Source organism: Copadichromis virginalis, linkage group LG4, assembly GCF_057382275.1.
Source record: "Copadichromis virginalis isolate Kocher_CV1m ecotype Utaka linkage group LG4, C_Virginalis_male_GT1.1, whole genome shotgun sequence".
Taxonomy (NCBI): Eukaryota; Metazoa; Chordata; class Actinopteri; order Cichliformes; family Cichlidae; genus Copadichromis; species Copadichromis virginalis.
Genome location: NC_140621.1, coordinates 6,337,621 through 6,355,031, shown reverse-complemented (window position 1 = coordinate 6,355,031; position 17,411 = coordinate 6,337,621). Strand labels below are relative to the sequence as shown.

The window sequence follows — 17,411 nt, the reverse complement described above, 5'->3', positions numbered from 1 at the left end:
TGCTGCTTGCTAACATGTGCCAGTGAAGTCAGGAATACTCTGCCATTAATCAAAAAGCTAAAGACAACACATGGTCATAGCCTGTTTGGGTTTGTATGCACAAGGCCATGATACTGCTGGAGAAAATATGCTGATTTGTCATTCCTCATAAGTGACCCAGACTGGGACTTTGAAAGTGTGCTGTCTCACTGAGAGTATGTAGGATGAAGTAAATAATGACACAACACTTTTTAAAAGACTTTATTCACCTCTATGTTAAAAGCAAACACAAAATTCTAATATTTCTTTTTTACTATAACCAAAATGAATTTCTGCCTAGTAACTAAATTAACTTAAAGTTACTATTTTCTAAAAGCACTACAGTGTGCTGGGTTGAACACTTGTTAAGGACATCAGAGTAACCTGAATAGCATGCCATTAGCTGCATTTAACTGACTTAGCTTGTAAATTACAGTTACACAGTCACACATTCAAACATTTAATGTTTGAATGTGTGACTGTGGACATATTTAATGTTTGAATGTGGCCAATAACACCAGCAAAGACCTTCATGTGGCTTGGCTGGCAGAGGTGATCAGTGAACAGACACCATAGGAACTTTGGATTCATGAATTGTGGTTGACAGAAAACATTCCTGTATAAACATTTTCTAAACTGTTCCTGAATATCAACAAAGCAAAACTTTAACTCCATTCTCTGCACCCAATGCTCACCTAAATCTAAAGCTGTGTTGTTAGGCCATGTCATTAATGGTATATGAGAGCTGTATGAGGGAGACAGGATTTTGACCAGAACTGTGTAAGGGGAGTAAGACTCTCAAGAGACAAGCCAATAGAGGGCCAGACATTTGAGCTAGAAGATGAAAGCTCATATCAGTCTTTGAAGAGCCAAAACTAGGGCAAAATGACAACATCAAAAGTTCTTTATGGATAAGAAGTATTGCTTAAGTTAGGGCTCTGAAGCTGTGGGATTTGGTTTCTCAACTGCTAAACAGGACACCCACCAGTTACAGTAATCCTCTGTCCACGGCCACAGCAGACTGAGGCAGCCTTGTTATGTTTTGTTTAAGAGAGTTCTCACCTTCCAAATAGATTTATTCTTCTCCCACTTAGAGACATCATGATCATTTCTTACTTTGATCGACTGCCTAATCTTGAAGAATCAGTCTTGATTGATCTAACCGACCATAACTAGAATGTGGACTCGAGGTTATCTGAACATATCTTGAAGAGTATTTTCATCTCCAGAGTATTTTCAGTTTTAATGCTAAGTTCAAAGATGAGCACATCCATCTGACATCTCTTCTCCTGAAACCTGGTTTGCTATCTGTTTGACGTAATCAGTGGACTAGCTGTTTTGGTGGTTGCCCTGTTTTCTTATTTCATGCTGAAAAAACAATTTTAATCATTTCAACCCATTTTCATTATAGCTGAAATTGAACTGATAAAGAAATGACAGATTATTCGTTTTTAGTGATACATTATTGTTTACATTATTATGGTTCTCTCCTGATCACTAAAGAAAGGTTTGTGTGACATGGAAGTTAAACTGCATGTCTGCTTCACAGCACAACCACTGTGAGCAAAAAGTGGTTAAACCTGGCAACACAGTAAGGGCTGTTCCCCTTAAAGCTTTTAGCTTTTTGGGATTAAAATGTTCTCTAAATAAGGAGAGATCACATTTCCCAGAGTGTCACTTCTCATGTGGGTGATGTACTTTACAGGAAGGTTAATTACCAATGTAATGGTGAATTAGACAAACAAATCCAAAACATCCCAAACAAGTCATGCAAAGTATATCTATACATACTTATCCTATGAAATAGTCTTGCTGAAATATTTTAGCAAAAATGTAAATATTTTAAAATCTGAAATATTCTTGTAGCAGTTTGTGGACTTCTGTGCACAGAAGGCCCACCCACCTGCTGTTCGCGAGAAGTAGCTCATCAGAAGAAAGCTGGTTTAACAGGACAGGAGCTAAAGCTCGTTTCAGAATGAAGGGCTGCCCCAGTAAATCAAAAGAGGTTTAGCCTAATGTTTACCTTTTAACACATTATACAATCTCTTCTTTTACATTAAACCACGATCATGGTCCAATCATAGCTATTAGTTTAAAATAAATTCCTTTAATAATAGTATATCTATATATACTTATATAATCACCTTGTTTGCTGTCCTGCTAGTTTTCTTCTTCTTCCTCTCTGGGAAAATAGCAGCTTGTTAGCAATTTTTCATTTCCTCTTTATTTACTGTAAATAAAAAACTAAGGTCAAGGTTTACATAATTAATACCATGTAAAATAATGGGAAAAAATCCTTCCTGTTACTTTTATTTTGTACATAGTGAGGCTAATATAAGATCACATGTTTTTATTTGCTTCTTTGACAATTTGTTAGGAGTTTAAAGTGTTCATCTCATTTTATGACACATGGTGAAGAAGAACCCTACACTGTGTGCTCAGTGCTCTTTTAAGTTGAACAGGGATAAGAAGACGTGAACAATTCACTGTGACAAAAGAATGATTAGTATGATCCTGGACAGGTCGCAGGGTTAACGCAGGGAGACAGATAACCATTCGCATACACACCTATGGGTAATTTAGGATCACCAGTTAACCTAACCTCACTAACCACGTGTCTTTGGACTGTGGGAGGAAGCTCGAGTACCCACGATAAGGAGAACATGCAAACTCCACATAGATGGTGAAATTGAACCCAGGACCTACTTGTTGTGAGGTAACAGTGACAGTCACCGCACCATCGTGCTGCAAATGAAAAGCTATATCATCTAAACACAGACAGACGGCCTCAAACAGAATTCAGTTACAAATGGAAGCCACAAACCTTATAGTACAAAAATGTAAACTCCTTTTAGCAGTGTTGAACCTCTTTCTATTAGATACAAAATGAAACTTAACTGGAATGAAAAGACCAGTAATTACAAGTGAGGAAATAAATGATCACTAAAGCAAATAAAACATTATCTTATTGAATTGTGTTTTTGTACTTGACAAACGTTGTCTAGGCCAAAATGGCTTCTCTTTAATTAAAGTACTTATGTGCTCAAAATCTGTAACTTCTTTAAATGGTGCCAGTAAATGTCAAAAAACTAAAACTGCACAAATGCGTTTTGCGCAACATTTTACTTCCATCACTCAGAACTGACTAATGGAAATAGTGCTCTTTATTTGTCCAAACTTCACAAATAGCAGTCAGCTGAAAAGTTATGATTTGTTGACTCGATATAACTGTGATTTAAATTATGGCAAATTCAACACATTTTACTAAAGTAAGTATCATAGCAGTATGTAAGAAAAAAAGAGGCAATAACAAGCTCAGATTTCAGTGCCTAGATATCTTTATTTTGACTGAAGTAAAGACAGCAAAGGTCATCCTCCAATGCTTCTCCTTACAGGTGGATGGTGCAAAAATAAACTCCAAAATACAAAAAAAACCCCAAAACAAAACATGAAGCAAATATGCATACAAACAGGTTGTATGAAATGCATATAAACACTTTAATTTTAAGATATGTTATAACACAGTGAAAGGCACTGTTAATAATATTTAATAATTTCACATGACCATGTTACATTATTAGGTAACGTCTGAACATTGATTCATGAAGATTTAGTTGCATGTTAATGTAAAAGTAATGCTTACTGCATCTCAATGTGCCTTCACTGTTGAAACGTTTAACAATATTGTTTAATAAAGCTTCATCCCCTCGACTGTGGGTGGAAGCTGGAGTACCCAGAGAGACCCTGAGTACACGTCTATACTCATAGATACTTATATATATCTATTACTCGGGTATTTAGTAATAATAGTAGTGGTAAGTAGTTACATTTATTTTTTGTATATTTCCACAACCCTCTATCCATAATCACATACTGTGTATGCTGCTGTTGTATATAGTGTATTATCTTATTTATTTTGTATTTGTTTGCTTATTTTTCTTCTGCTATCTGTACCTGAGCTGAGGTAACGCACAAATATCCCCGCCATGGGATCAATAAAGTCTTATCTTATCTTAAACCATACAAGCACAACATGGAGAGTCCACACACAAAGACTGCCTGCTGGTGGATTCAAACCTTCCCGATATGAGACAGCAGTGCTAATCAATGCACCAGTGCGCTGCCATTTTAAACTGTTATAGTTTAATATATTGAATCCTATTTTTTTTAATCATCTTTCTCTGCAGTAACTGGTGGGTAAAGTTAGACTACTTTTCAATATATCCAGCGTTTCCTTCCTTTATGCTATGCTAAGCTAACTAGCATATGCTACATGAGTATCTTGGAATTTTTCTTTCTAAATATCTTTTGTGTGTCAGGCTGTGTGCTCTGCGTACATTTTAATTTATCAGACATTAAATGACAGCCAACAAGTGACCTCAGCAGTTGCTCAGAGCTGAGCTTGTATTATAAACAGAGTCTGTCTTGTCTCAGGTTACAGGGCCTCATCACTGAGGATGAGCTCAGAGTGCTAACATTTCCACACTGTGTGTATGTGAGCGCTGCTTGTGAACATTACAAGGACCCTGTGTCATATGTATTTGTGGCTTTGTAGGCATCAGACTGTCAGATCATTGGTTCAAACCAGAAACAAGTTTGAATGTGATTGGTTGGTACTCTTGGTACAGTCTGCTGATACAAAATGCCAACTAATTATCTTGATGTGTGTAATGGCTGTAAAAGGTTTTATGGAGTTAAGTATTCTGTCATTTTAAAAAAAAGTTATTTAAATTCAGCTCTCTGGTAACTTTAGGCATTGTGCCCGTTTATAATGAAGCCAAAAGATCTGTTCACAAGAACAAAGATATACAGAAGAACACATATGGAATAATGTTCAAGTCAGCTTTGAATCATCGGGGCTGCTGCATAAATAAAGAAGTATGTCAGTAAACCAAAGGATGCCAAGGTCAGAAATAGAAGTGGAGACTCTGGATAGCTGCTGTATCTGCATCTCCAAATGACTAAGATATTATTACACCACCCAGATCAGCCTGCTTATTATTCATGGCTCTACAAGAACATCCAAATTAAGACCAGTCAAGGTTGTATTAATGTGAGTGTCTGCAATAACATCCTGATGAAACTAAATATTTTGTAAGAATTTATTCAAAGTATTTGCAGGGTGTTTATAACTTTACCAAAATATCAATACATAATTTCTGGTTTGCCTTGGAAAAGTATTTGAGTATCATGCACAGAGTATAATGTAATGTTGACGTGTACAGTAGCATGCAACATAAAACCTTTTTTATTTTATTTTAGATATATACACCAAGAAAATAGAATAATATATGAAGATAAAAACAAAAAGCATTGAAAAACAATAATTCAGGCTCAGACTTGTACATTTTAAAATGAAGCCAACCCAGATTCGCGTCCAAGATCAAATATAAAATACAGTATGACTCAATAAAATGAAAAAAAAAAGTAAAGGTTCAAAGGAAAGGTTGTTTAAAAGAATGTTTCCATCCATTACTGATGCACTCTTTGTAAGATTATAAAGGGTGAAAAAAAGTCAAACAGTTTTTTGAACCTAAATTGTTCAGTGGTGTTTGTCAAAGGCTACTTGGAATAAGAGGATTTCAATATGTAGGGTAAAAAACTAATGTTTTCTTACAGTGTAAAGAAAATGTTTTAATGTTAGAGGAAAGGATAACCTTAGAACGGTTGACATCACCCATTGGTTTTAGTCCCACTATAAAGCTTCAAGGTGAGCAATTTTGCCAATTTTCTCCTGATATTTTGAAACTGGGCGTCATGAACAAGGAGCAGACATGACAAGAACCTCAGGGGACAAAGCCCAATTTTAACGATACACTTCGATAAACAGTTTTACGATCATTTGAGCCTCCCCCCACACACCCTTCACATTTAGCTTTGACATGCAGCCTGCAGAGATCCAGAAGGGGAACCTTTAAATAAGAACCGATATCAAACCCACAGATCAGGATATTGTGAAGTCAGGTGACCACCAAAGGCATTGGGCCGAAGATGATTCCTTTAACTTTCATGCCACAAGGAATCGAAAATAACTGTAATTTAAAAGTACTTATAGTACTTCAGTTTGGACCACATAATACAAGATTAATTGCTAAATACCATTCATTATATCAGGGAAATATTGTTACAAAGAATGGTATATTGAAGAAATAGAACCCATACGACACTGGTGAACATTTATTGGCCTGCAGGTATTTTCGGTGTGGTTGTATTTTGGATGTTTATGCGATTCAGGTTGTTATGAATGTTAATAAACTGGTGATGGAGGGGATACATTCTCAAAGACATCTTCTGCATGACTAGTTTTCTCTTCATCATCATCTTCTTCCCTGTGATTGTCTACAAACATACAGGCCTCTTTTGGACATCTGTAATAGTCACTGGGATCTGTTTCCTTAAAATCACAGTCGCCATCATTCACTGGCTCCTCATAGTCATCGCTCAAGTCTCCATCCTCTCCTGTAGCTTCACCTTTTATTTTTTGATGCAGATCAACATTCACATAGACCTCCTCATCGCCCTCATTGTCTCCCCACGTGTAGTCATTCCCAACTTGGACAACCACTGAAACACACGTAAAGGAAAACAATGTGAATATATAGTTAAACTTGTAATCATTTAAAATTGTGTCTCTTGGTGAGTACACACTTTGAGTTTGGATGAGAGCTGCAGGCTGCTTGTGTTGTCGTTTTCTTCTGAGGATCAGCCACACCGCTAAGAGCAGCAGCAGGAGCAGCAGCAGGATTACAACAGATACAGAGGACACCAGCGGCATCAAAGACACTAGGAGGACAGCATTTGTCTATTAGAACACATTCTGTCCCACTGAAATGAACTGCTTCTCATTTAGGTTGTTAATGCAGAGCAGGGATGTCAAACCCATTTTACAGCGGAAGCCAAATACAGCCCACACTCATATTAAGTGGGTTGAAACAATGAAACTCTGTCAGTGTACAAAAGTTATTGTACATTTAATCCCTGCAATATTTCAATATAAGAAAAAGAAGTGCAAGTTCAACAATATGTCTCAGTTTTTCTGTAGTATACAATGACAAAACCCAAACTTTTTTATTTAATTTCTGTTACTTAATTACTTTGATGTAGTAATGAATGACTGTGGGTGAGATCTTTGTCAGTAGGACAAGCTAAAAAGTCTATGAAAATTCAGATAAAGTCTAAAATTTATGCCAGATTGGAGTCTTTCCCATGTCGATTTGTTTGACATCTCTGGTCCAGAGCATGTATAAGCAAATACAAATAGCAAAGGATTGCTTTGCTAGGATATATTATCAGTTGTGCTTGTTCCTGTTTCTGTTCAGTTTTGTTTCTATATCAGAACTGCCTTCTGACTTATACCTGCTTCTCCTTTTCTTTCTTTTTAAATGCATACACATTTAGAAATTAACAGAATGAGAGACGTCTGAGGGAAAAATACTGCCCAGTAGAATTGCCAGTGATATTTATGATTCTTCTTTCTTAGTAAAAAATAAAAATACATATATTTAACAGTGTACTTACATTTAATGATGACAGTAATCGGTGCAGTTTCAGCAGATCTGAATGTCCGTGTGGACACTGTGACCTCGTACACACAGCTGTAGTTGCCCTGCTGTTCATACTCAGCTACAGGGAAACTAAAGGAGGCTGAGTTGTTGACTGCTGGCTCTGTGAGGTTGGAGCCAGAGAAGCTGAGAATAAAATGTCCACTGGAAAATGTGGAGTTAATGGAACAGGTGAGGACAAAGCTGTAACCCTTGGTGATCTGTGCACCTTCAGGACCCCAGACAAGTCCTGCATTAGGAAACGTCAAGGAGATGCTGGGCCGCTGAAGTCTCACTGTGTGAAAACAGATTGAGATTAAGATCATGATTTTCTTTACTTTGTAATGTTTAAGACATTTAAGTGCAGCATTAGTAACGTATTACTCAATGCTTTTAAAGATGAACTGAACTGTTTGTGAGTGTGTTAACAGACACTTTATTATCATACTGTAATTCATGGTTAATTCAGACAGTTACTAGTTGTTAAGTATTTTGTGTGACGAGTAAAGGGACGACTTGCCTTATAAAGCATTTAGAAAAAAAATGAAAGTAGCTGAAGACTCGAACAAGTCTCAGCTATCTTCACAACAGATAAATGACACAGACAAAGAACAAAGACATACAGGACATGTAAATATTTATTGCCAGTTACAAACATAATCCCCCCGAGGTTTGCAAAATACTGACATGTAGTTAAGACCAGAGTCTAAACCATAGTTTGTAAGGTGGGTTTAGGAATAAAAGATACACTGGACAGCTGGAGCCACAGGGTAGCTTTGCCTCATTATACTAAGACTAGTAAGGTGATCACAAGGCAATAGTGAGTTTTTCAAAGAGCTTCACAAATATCAAGTATCCCTCATGATACACTGATACTGCAAGGAAACCAGGAGGAACCAAACATGCAGGGAGAACATGCAAACTCCACAAATAAAGGGTGTGCTAGATGTTGGGGTCAAACTCAGGACCTTCCCACTGTGAGGCAACAGTGCTAACCACTGCACCACTATCCTCACTTTAGAGAAGACCACACAAAATACTTAAAATACACACAAAACTAACAACTAGCAACTACCTTAATTTACAATAAAAAAATAACCACAATTAATACACTCACAAAAATCGTAATCATATATATACATATATGTATATATTTGTGTGTGTGTGTCTCTAAATAATAATAATAATACTTAGAATTTCTGAATTAATCATGAATAAAAATTTAAATCTGTATTTATAAGTTACATACTAATGAGGAGTAGTGCTTTATAAATGATGAGTTACGCACTTACTAATACTTTACTAACAGTGTGACATTATTTTCAAGTGTTACTGTTTTTTGTGACCTGGTGAATGAAATTCCACCATTGACTCTTTTAGGCCCCAACTTAACATTTAGCTCTTTTTAGCTGCTAAATGCTCTACAGTGTGTAATAGTTTGTTTCCAGTAGTCTGTGTTTAGTCCTCAGTACTGTGGGCTTTGAGAGCATTTTGTCAGGCAGTCAGAAACTTTATAAAACAGCAACTGCTGTTATAAATACTAGAAATAACTACTGCAGTATCCTCTTATATACATTGCTATTAATTATTGACTATCATACATACTACATGCTATCATTTGTTTTCTTACCTGTAACAGAGAGCCTAACAGAGTCACTTGTTGGGGAGTAAAATTGTTGACTTGGGCCGCTTTCCTGATACTGACACTGATACAATCCCTCATCATCAAAGTCTACTTCAGGAATATTGAAGGTAGCAGAGTTTGTGTTTGAGTTTTGGGTCCTGTTGAATGAATCTGATGTTTTCATAAGAATGAACGTTCCACCTAAAGTTTGAGTTGACAATGAACAAGTGATTCCAATGTTTTGACCCCAGGTCACCTCACCAGCAGGACTGATGGAGATATTGGGTTTGCTTACTGAAAAGAAAAAAACCCAAACAATATTAAATATATTGGTAGTTGAGTGACTACCCTTTGATTATTTATAGAAAACAAATGCAGCATGGTGTTCAGGAAAGTGTATTTCTTCTTACCAGTAACAGAGATTCTGACAGAGTCACTGAGGGGGGAGCTGAATGTGTTACTTGAAATGCGTTTCTCATACTGACACTGGTACAGTCCCTTATCACTGAAGTCCACTCTGTGGATATTGAAGGTAGCAGATCTGGATCCTGTTTCAGTCTGACTGAAATTACTTGAGGTTTTCTTGAGGGTGAAAGTTCCATCTAAGAACTCAGATGAGACGGAACAAGTGATGCTGATATTCTGACCCCAGCTAACCTGACCTTCATTTACAGAGATGCTGGGTTTTGGGAGACTCGCTGAAAAGTCCAAACAAAAAGAATAGTGTGAGTTTTAACAGATCACAAAGTCAAGCTACACCGATGTCCTCAGCTAATCCCAATAACAATCCATATGGCTCAACTGATACCAGTTTACATATCCAACTAGCAATTCTCTTTACAAATGGTAAATGGCCTGTATTTGTATATTGTTTACACGTCCAGTCATCCACCCATTCACACACTGATGATGGCAAGCTACATTGTAGCCACAGCCGCCCTGGGGTGCACTGACAGAGGCGAGGCTGCCGGACACTCGTGCCACCAGTAGGCAATGGGTGAAGTGTCTTGCCCAAGGACACAACGACTGAGACTATGCAAGTCTGGGCTCGAACCGGCAACCTTCCGATTACAAAACTCTTGAGCCACGATCGCCCCACAGTAACATTTAGTGACATTCTCACTGCAAGCCACTTTGCAACCCACTATCACATCCACTTTATTTTTTCAAGCTTTCTTTCAAGAATCAATATCATGCCTGCTGGCATTGTAGGCTGTTCTGTTTTGTTCTACAATGGGCTGATATTGCTGCTTTCCCCACATCTAGTTTTAAAAACGTGCAGGGAAGGTGTCAATTGCTGGAATTGAGCCAAATTAACAAATCCCTGCAGGATTACATAACAGTTATTCTTTTGAGTGTCCTCGATAGAAATTAGGTCTAGATGCTAAATTTACAGTCGAAGCTTTGACCTAACTTGAACATCTTGCTTTGAAACTTCACAAACTTCAGTGAATGAAATGAGAAAATCACCATGATCAATGACAGAATTTGCACCGGCAATCAAATATGTGTGTGTGTGTGTGTGTATATACATATATATACACACACACATGTAAATGTTAACTGCAAAAAGTCACTAATGATTACACAGTCTTTAAAATAATTTGGAGATGGTGTTTTTTTCTAGTGGAGCAGCAGAAGTATTGACTGTATTAAAACAGCAGCAGCAAGGACACTAAAACAGAATGAACACGTTCCATTTTTCCTTAAAATAAATTTCTGACCATCGGTGTGATGTATTTCTACTTATTTAGTTTGTCAGTCTAGAACATGTAGTTTTCACCCAAATCAGCTTTAGTTCCTCTTTTGCAAAAACCCTTCGGTTTCTCTTACCACCAAAAATCTGCAGCACTGATGAACTTTGACTTAGAATATTTGGCATTGTTGCTACATACACACGTGCACACACACATATTTATATATATTCGATATATATATTCTGATAAACAAAGAAAGGTAAAGGGCAGCTTATGACAGCATAGAGTATAAATTTGTTAGAGCTGCTTGTTTTCATCGTCCATATTGACAAGCTTTGAAATCCACTCTGTTCATGTTTTAACCTCTGTTATATTATCTTAAGGAAAATGCAGAGCACACAAAGAGGCATGCATGCATGTATTAAAAATAAAAAGAGGGAATAAAAATGCAAAATACAAAATTAAGGCAAGGGGGAAATGAGAGGTGAGCAGGAAGAAAAATCTAAAATCTGAAAAAATGTTAAGACATAAACATAAGTGACAGCCTTAGCAATGTTTTCAGTTTTTGAGACATCTTACTCCAAAAGGTCATAGACTTTAATAAGCAGCCCACTCTTCTACTTCTTCTTCTTCTCATCATCATTATTATCATCATTATTATTATTATTATTAACTATTAGATATCTTTTGCTTTGAAGAGATGCAGGGCAATTAATATAATCATATTCCACTGATCCCAATATAATCAGTTAGGATTACCAATTAACTCAATATACATGTCTTTGGGAGGAAGCCAGAGTAGCAAGAAACAGCCCACACTATCACTGGAAGAACATGTAAGCTGTGCAGCATCAAAGTGACACTTTCAAGTAGTAATCACATGTTGACATTCTCTACAAAAAAGGATGTAAAAAAACAAGTATGTCAAACCCCATTATAATGAGATCTCCAAATGCTAACCTTAGCCGAGCCTTAGCTAATTCACAAATCAAAACTGAAGGAGTGAGGCTGTACTACGCTGATCTATCAAATAAAATTAATCTTGAGTTTATCACCTACAAGAAGCATCTGAAATCTCAGACATACCATCATGAGTTAGCATGAAGCTGGAAAAGTAACCTGATAGATGTTAGACATTCATCTGCTATAATAACTGTCTTTAAATAAAGGGATGTCAACATTATACTAGTTAGAGGAAAGTTAAAAGACTAAAAATAAAGCACAAGTAAAGAACAACTGCATGTCAGTTCATGTGTAAAAATTTAATTAATTGAAGGAGTTTGTCCAGCAGAAGGAACTGAAACCAAGTGTGCACAAATGAGGGCCAGACTTTAAGTTAACTAACATGATGATGGATGACCTGATGAGATCTGCTGGTGCTGACCACTCGACTGCTCCAGCTCCACCAGATTATGGTGGAGCTGTGAAGAAGACTGTTCACAAAGCTGTTGCTATGTGAACGTACTTATTTTTAAGCTTTACTCGAGAGTTCATTTATTTTCCATAAACACTAAAAATGTTTAATGAGTAATAACAAAGAAAACAAATATTATAATTTCAGTGTTTCTGCTCACCTGAACAGACGACACCCGCATCTTCACCATGTCCACAGTTGTGTGTCCCGAATCCTCTGTGCTGACACTCAGTTAGAGAACTTTCACTCCCTGAACAGGCCACATCATCAAGCAAGATCTGTCCACTTCCTTGACCAAAAAGGGCAGATGAAGTGGCACTCAGGGCTGTACCACAGTCTAAGGATCTGCAGACCACTTCAGCATCCTCTAAGTCCCAGCCATCATCACAGACTGTTCCCCATGCACTACTGTGGTAGATTTCTACTCTTCCAAAGCACTGACTCAACCCAGACTCAGATAATCTGATATGGGCACCTAGTCACAGGAACATTTGTTTAAAAAGTGTTAGTGTTTTCTTTTTTATTGTTTGGTCATGCAACCATCACACACACTTACCAACAATAATGATTATGAAAGATAACATACTTTGTATCATTTAAATTCTGAAGAAACCAAAAGAAAGCCAAAAGCCAATAACCCAGCCCAACTTTCCTTCTTGCCATTTAGTTTAGCTCAGTTATAGTGACTGGGTCACAGAGTTGTTCATCTAAACAGAGAAAGATACATTTATTCAGCACAATTTATTAGAACATTATCTCACCTAAACAGACAACACCAGCGTCCTCGCCATGTCCACAGTTGTGTGTCCCAAATCCACTGTGTCCACACTCAGTTATAGAGCTTTCGGTTCCTGAACAGGCCACATTATCAAGCCAGATTTTCCCACTTCCTGGACCAAAGTCAGCAGATGAAGTGACCTTCACCGCTTTCCGACAGCCCAGCTGTCTACAGACCACGTTGGCATCATTTAAGTCCCAGTCATCATCACAGACTGTTCCCCAGGAGCCACTGTGATAGACTTCAACCCTTCCAGAGCACCGAGTGGACCCAGACCCAGCTAGTCTGATCGGACCTATCAGCACATAATATAAACTGTATATAATATTGTCCTTTAAAAATATTTTTTTTTATATTTAAGCATGTATGTATAACACATGAGAAGACACTGACCTGCTGCAGGTGCGAGAAAGGCAAAGATGCAAGAAACTACTGAAGAAGAATACGTGAGATTACACAGGACAAAGGTTGGCAAAAAAATAAATAAAACAAATATAATGATGAATGTTTGCATTGAACACTGAGACTTAAAGACTGTCTCATGCTATCTCCGTACAACATAAAGAAAAGTATTATACATTATAGAAATTATTGCTTACCAAGCATCAGAAAGTGAAGGATGTTTTGCTGTGTGCCTGCCATGACTGACCACAAAAAGCTGCTTCATGTCATTTATGAGAGCCAGGCGACAGTAAAACGAACTTCCCCTTCAGATTTCCGGTGGGTTTTTTGTGGATTGCTGAATACCATTTGCAAACATAATCCTAATTTCTAATTTAGTCTCTTAGTTGTTGTAAATCATCACAGTTTGAATAGGACTGGAAACAAATTTGCAACAGGTCTTCAACACGTTATCCATGAGAACAGACACTGTCTCCATCTAGTGGTCACACTGTAGTATTAACCTAGATTACAAGTTACCTCGATCGCTTTGATTTTCCTCACACCAGACTGTGTTTTCTGAAGTGTGTAATGTACAGTTTAGCAGAGGTAGAGCTTTTGTTTATTGCCGGTGTCGTGCCAAGGTTGGTATCCCCGACAAAATTTGTTTCCCCTGCGTGGCAAGCACGCAATGGAAAGAATTTCCAAATCACTGACAAACAGTATCACTCATTCTTGATTTTTAGTTCAGATGCACTTCTTATTATGACTTATTACTCCGAAATGTTTGAGTTGTAGCTCTTTGAAGTGAAGTTACACTAGGAAAAAAAGTAATTATCGGGCAAAATTTCTTTGATTTGTCAAAAATAATCCTGTCCGATAAATGAACAATAAATGTATCATTTTCTGATTGTAACTCACAAACTGAACGGTAATGTAACGACGCTCATCTTTCAATTTTTACTAAAGTAAACATCACTACTTCGTCTAGTTGGTTGTAATGCAGGCAGAGTCAACCAGACATACTCCCGACGCAGGGGAAGCAAATTCTGTCGCTGATCCCTACCTTGCCACGACACAGGCAAACTGGTGTTGTGGCGAAAAGTGAATTCCGGGAATTTAAACGGTTATGAATGACATGCTGGCCTATAATCTGCCAAACATAAATCTAATGAATCATATAAAGTCATTTTGAGCCAGGAAGAATATTCTCAAGGTACTGAGCACCAGTGGCGGAGCGGGGGGTGGCTTACTGGGCTTAAGCCCGGGTTGTTTTTTCAGAAGCCCGGGGTCTTTTGGAGTGTAATTTTTTTTCATAGTTAGATGCCTGGCTGACAACTGTATAAAGCAAAAAACTACACACAATATTCGAAGCACATAGTGCACACTGTGGGAATTTATGACTGTGCGTAAACCCCCCCTAATATTGGTATGATCCGAGCTCAGGCACTAAGCGGGCAGGGCAGCTGCTGCCTAAGAGTGCGCTGTTGGAGAAACGGAGCTAGGCAGACAGAGGAGAAGTGAAGTTTGACTAGGTAGTGATGTGCGATACCACTGATTTTCTTTCCGATCGGATACCAAGTAATATTCAGGGTGGTATCGACGATACTGATCCGATACTTTGTGCACAAACTTATTTTATTTATTGTATCTCAAATTGTAGCATCATAATGATTACAGGACATCAGATTTCTTGTTCTTATCACTTAATAATGCAGAGTTCATCATATAGAAATAAAAAAAAACTGAAGTTGTGCACTATTTGAACACCTTGCCTGCCTGCAGCACTAAAGGACTCCGTGAGAGACGTCTGTCTCACCCTAGCAGCACCTGTCCCTGTCCTCCTCTTCAGTTCGCCTTGTTACGTCCCCACATAAAAGCTAGGCGATGAGGGTGGGGGACAGTAACAGTTGGATCCGGGTGAAATGAAAAGAACGCCAGGCAGAGGTATTTAACATAAAATAAATCTTTATTATAATCAAATACCTCAATAATCATATAAATGGTAACAACAAAAAGAGACAGCACCGCTGCTTTAATGATAAATCAGACAGGTCAACCCAAAGAGATAGTGACCACTTCAACAAAGAAAACAACTATACGGCTTCAACAAAAAAAAGACAGCAACGCTGCTATTAACAATACCCAGGCAGGCCAAACAAAATAATGGAGGCCGCTGTCACTTAAGGGAAACCACCGCTCAGTTAAGAACTACTCACAAAGTCTTAGCTTAGAGTCTTAGCTTACATTTCATATTTTCAGTTGTTTCCCTCCACGGCTAAACAAACTCTCTAAATCGGTTTCAATTGTGTACTGATGAACACAACAATGGACATAAGGAGCTTCTTTCAAAGAAAAAACTCAGGTAGATGTTATTTTATATATTATGCTTTGTATGTTGTTCAGTATATCTATAAAAAACAAGAGGAATTTCAATACACAGCAGTATATTCACAGTTTAAACCAGATATTTACATACACTTTAGGGAGAAAACATAAAAACTTTTTTTTACTGTTAAACATCAATTTAGAGTAAACTTTTGTTTTAGATAAATAAATGTTGAAATATCTTTTGAATTAGTTAAATGTCAGAATAAAGAGAGACAGAGCTGTCTATTTTAATCACTTTCATCAAATTTAGGAGTACATATACACTAAGTTTATTGTTAATTAATAAGAAAACTGCAGACGATTCCATTCTGAGCTGAAGAAGCTTCTGATAGGTTAGTAGAGTCCATGTGAGTAAAGTGGTGGCACACCTGTGGATGCATATAAGGCAAAACACAGAGCCTGTTTCTGTGACATGGGAAAATCAAGAGCTGTCAACCAAAACACCAGGAGAAGAATTGTGGAGCTCCATAAGTGTGGCTCAATTTTGAATACAATTTGGTGCCATTTGCAATTAAGAAATACAGACAGTTTCTCTCTTTACTCTTAAAGTTAACAAATATGTTTTTTATATTTATCAATCTAAAAAAATAAACATTTAGTCTGATTTGATGTTACAATTAAAAAAGTGTTTTTATCTGAAGAGTACATAAATATCTGGTTTCAACTGTATATTTGATGATGTTGGTGTTTGGCTTGATTGTCAGCACAAAGAGGGAGAGAGAGGAACAGAGAGGGAGAGAGACAGGAGCAGAGAGAGAGAGAGGAACAGAGAGAGAGAGACAGGAGCAGAGAGAGAGAGAGAGAGAGAGAGAGAGAGAGAGAGGAACAGAGAGAGAGAAAGAGTGGAACAGAGAGAGAGAGAGAGAGAGAGAGAGAGAGAGAGGAACAGAGAGAGAGAAAGAGTGGAACAGAGAGAGAGAGAGAGAGAGAGAGAGAGAGAGAGGAACAGAGAGAGAGAAAGAGTGGAACAGAGAGAGAGAGACAGGAGCAGAGAGAGAGAGAGAGAGAGAGAGAGAGAGAGAAAGAGTGGAACAGAGAGAGAGAGAGAGAGAGAGAGAGAGAGAGAGAAAGAGGAACAGAGAGAGAGAGACAGGAGCAGAGAGAGAGAGAGAGAGAGAGAGAGAGAGAGAGAGAGAGAGAGAGAGGAACAGAGAGAAAGAGTGGAACAGAGAGAGAGAGAGAGGGGAACAGAGAGAGAGAGAGAGAGAGAGAGAGAGAGAGGAGCAGAGAGAGAGAGAGAGAGAGAGAGAGGAACAGAGAGAGAGAGAGAGAGAGAGGAACAGAGAGAGAGAAAGAGTGGAACAGAGAGAGAGAGAGAGAGAGAGAGAGAGAGAGAGGAGCAGAGAGAGAGAGAGAGAGAGAGGAACAGAGAGAGAGAGAGAGGAGCAGAGAGAGAGAGAGAGAGAGAGAGGAACAGAGAGAGAGAGACAGGAGCAGAGAGAGAGAGAGAGAGAGAGAGGAACAGAGAGAGAGAGAGAGGTACAGAGAGAGAGAGAGAGGAGCAGAGAGAGAGAGAGAGAGAGAGAGAGAGAGAGAGAGAGAGAGGAACAGAGAGAGAGAAAGAGTG

The 17,411-nt window shown here is 37.9% G+C and overlaps 1 protein-coding gene across 1 annotated transcript; it reads right to left on the bottom strand.

Moving 5' to 3' along the window:
• Window positions 1-5,141: 5,141 nt before the first annotated feature.
• On the bottom strand, window positions 5,142-13,451 carry LOC146710693 (uncharacterized). Its single transcript, XM_085455336.1, has 8 exons — window positions 13,448-13,451; window positions 13,056-13,367; window positions 12,455-12,769; window positions 9,594-9,881; window positions 9,190-9,477; window positions 7,537-7,854; window positions 6,667-6,801; window positions 5,142-6,582 (listed from the first exon to the last, which is right to left on the bottom strand). The coding sequence occupies exons 1-8, from the start codon at window positions 13,449-13,451 to the stop codon at window positions 6,266-6,268; spliced, it is 1,977 nt and encodes a 658-aa protein (XP_085311462.1). The 3' UTR covers window positions 5,142-6,265.
• Window positions 13,452-17,411: the final 3,960 nt, after the last annotated feature.

Coding starts and splice junctions, on each gene's coding strand:
- LOC146710693 (XM_085455336.1), bottom strand. Junction 12,770..13,055: donor CGCTGGTGTTGTCTGTTTAG/GTGAGATAATGT, acceptor TCCTGTGACTAG/GTGCCCATATCAGATTATCT. Junction 7,855..9,189: donor TGTTAGGCTCTCTGTTACAG/GTAAGAAAACAA, acceptor GTTTTCACACAG/TGAGACTTCAGCGGCCCAGC.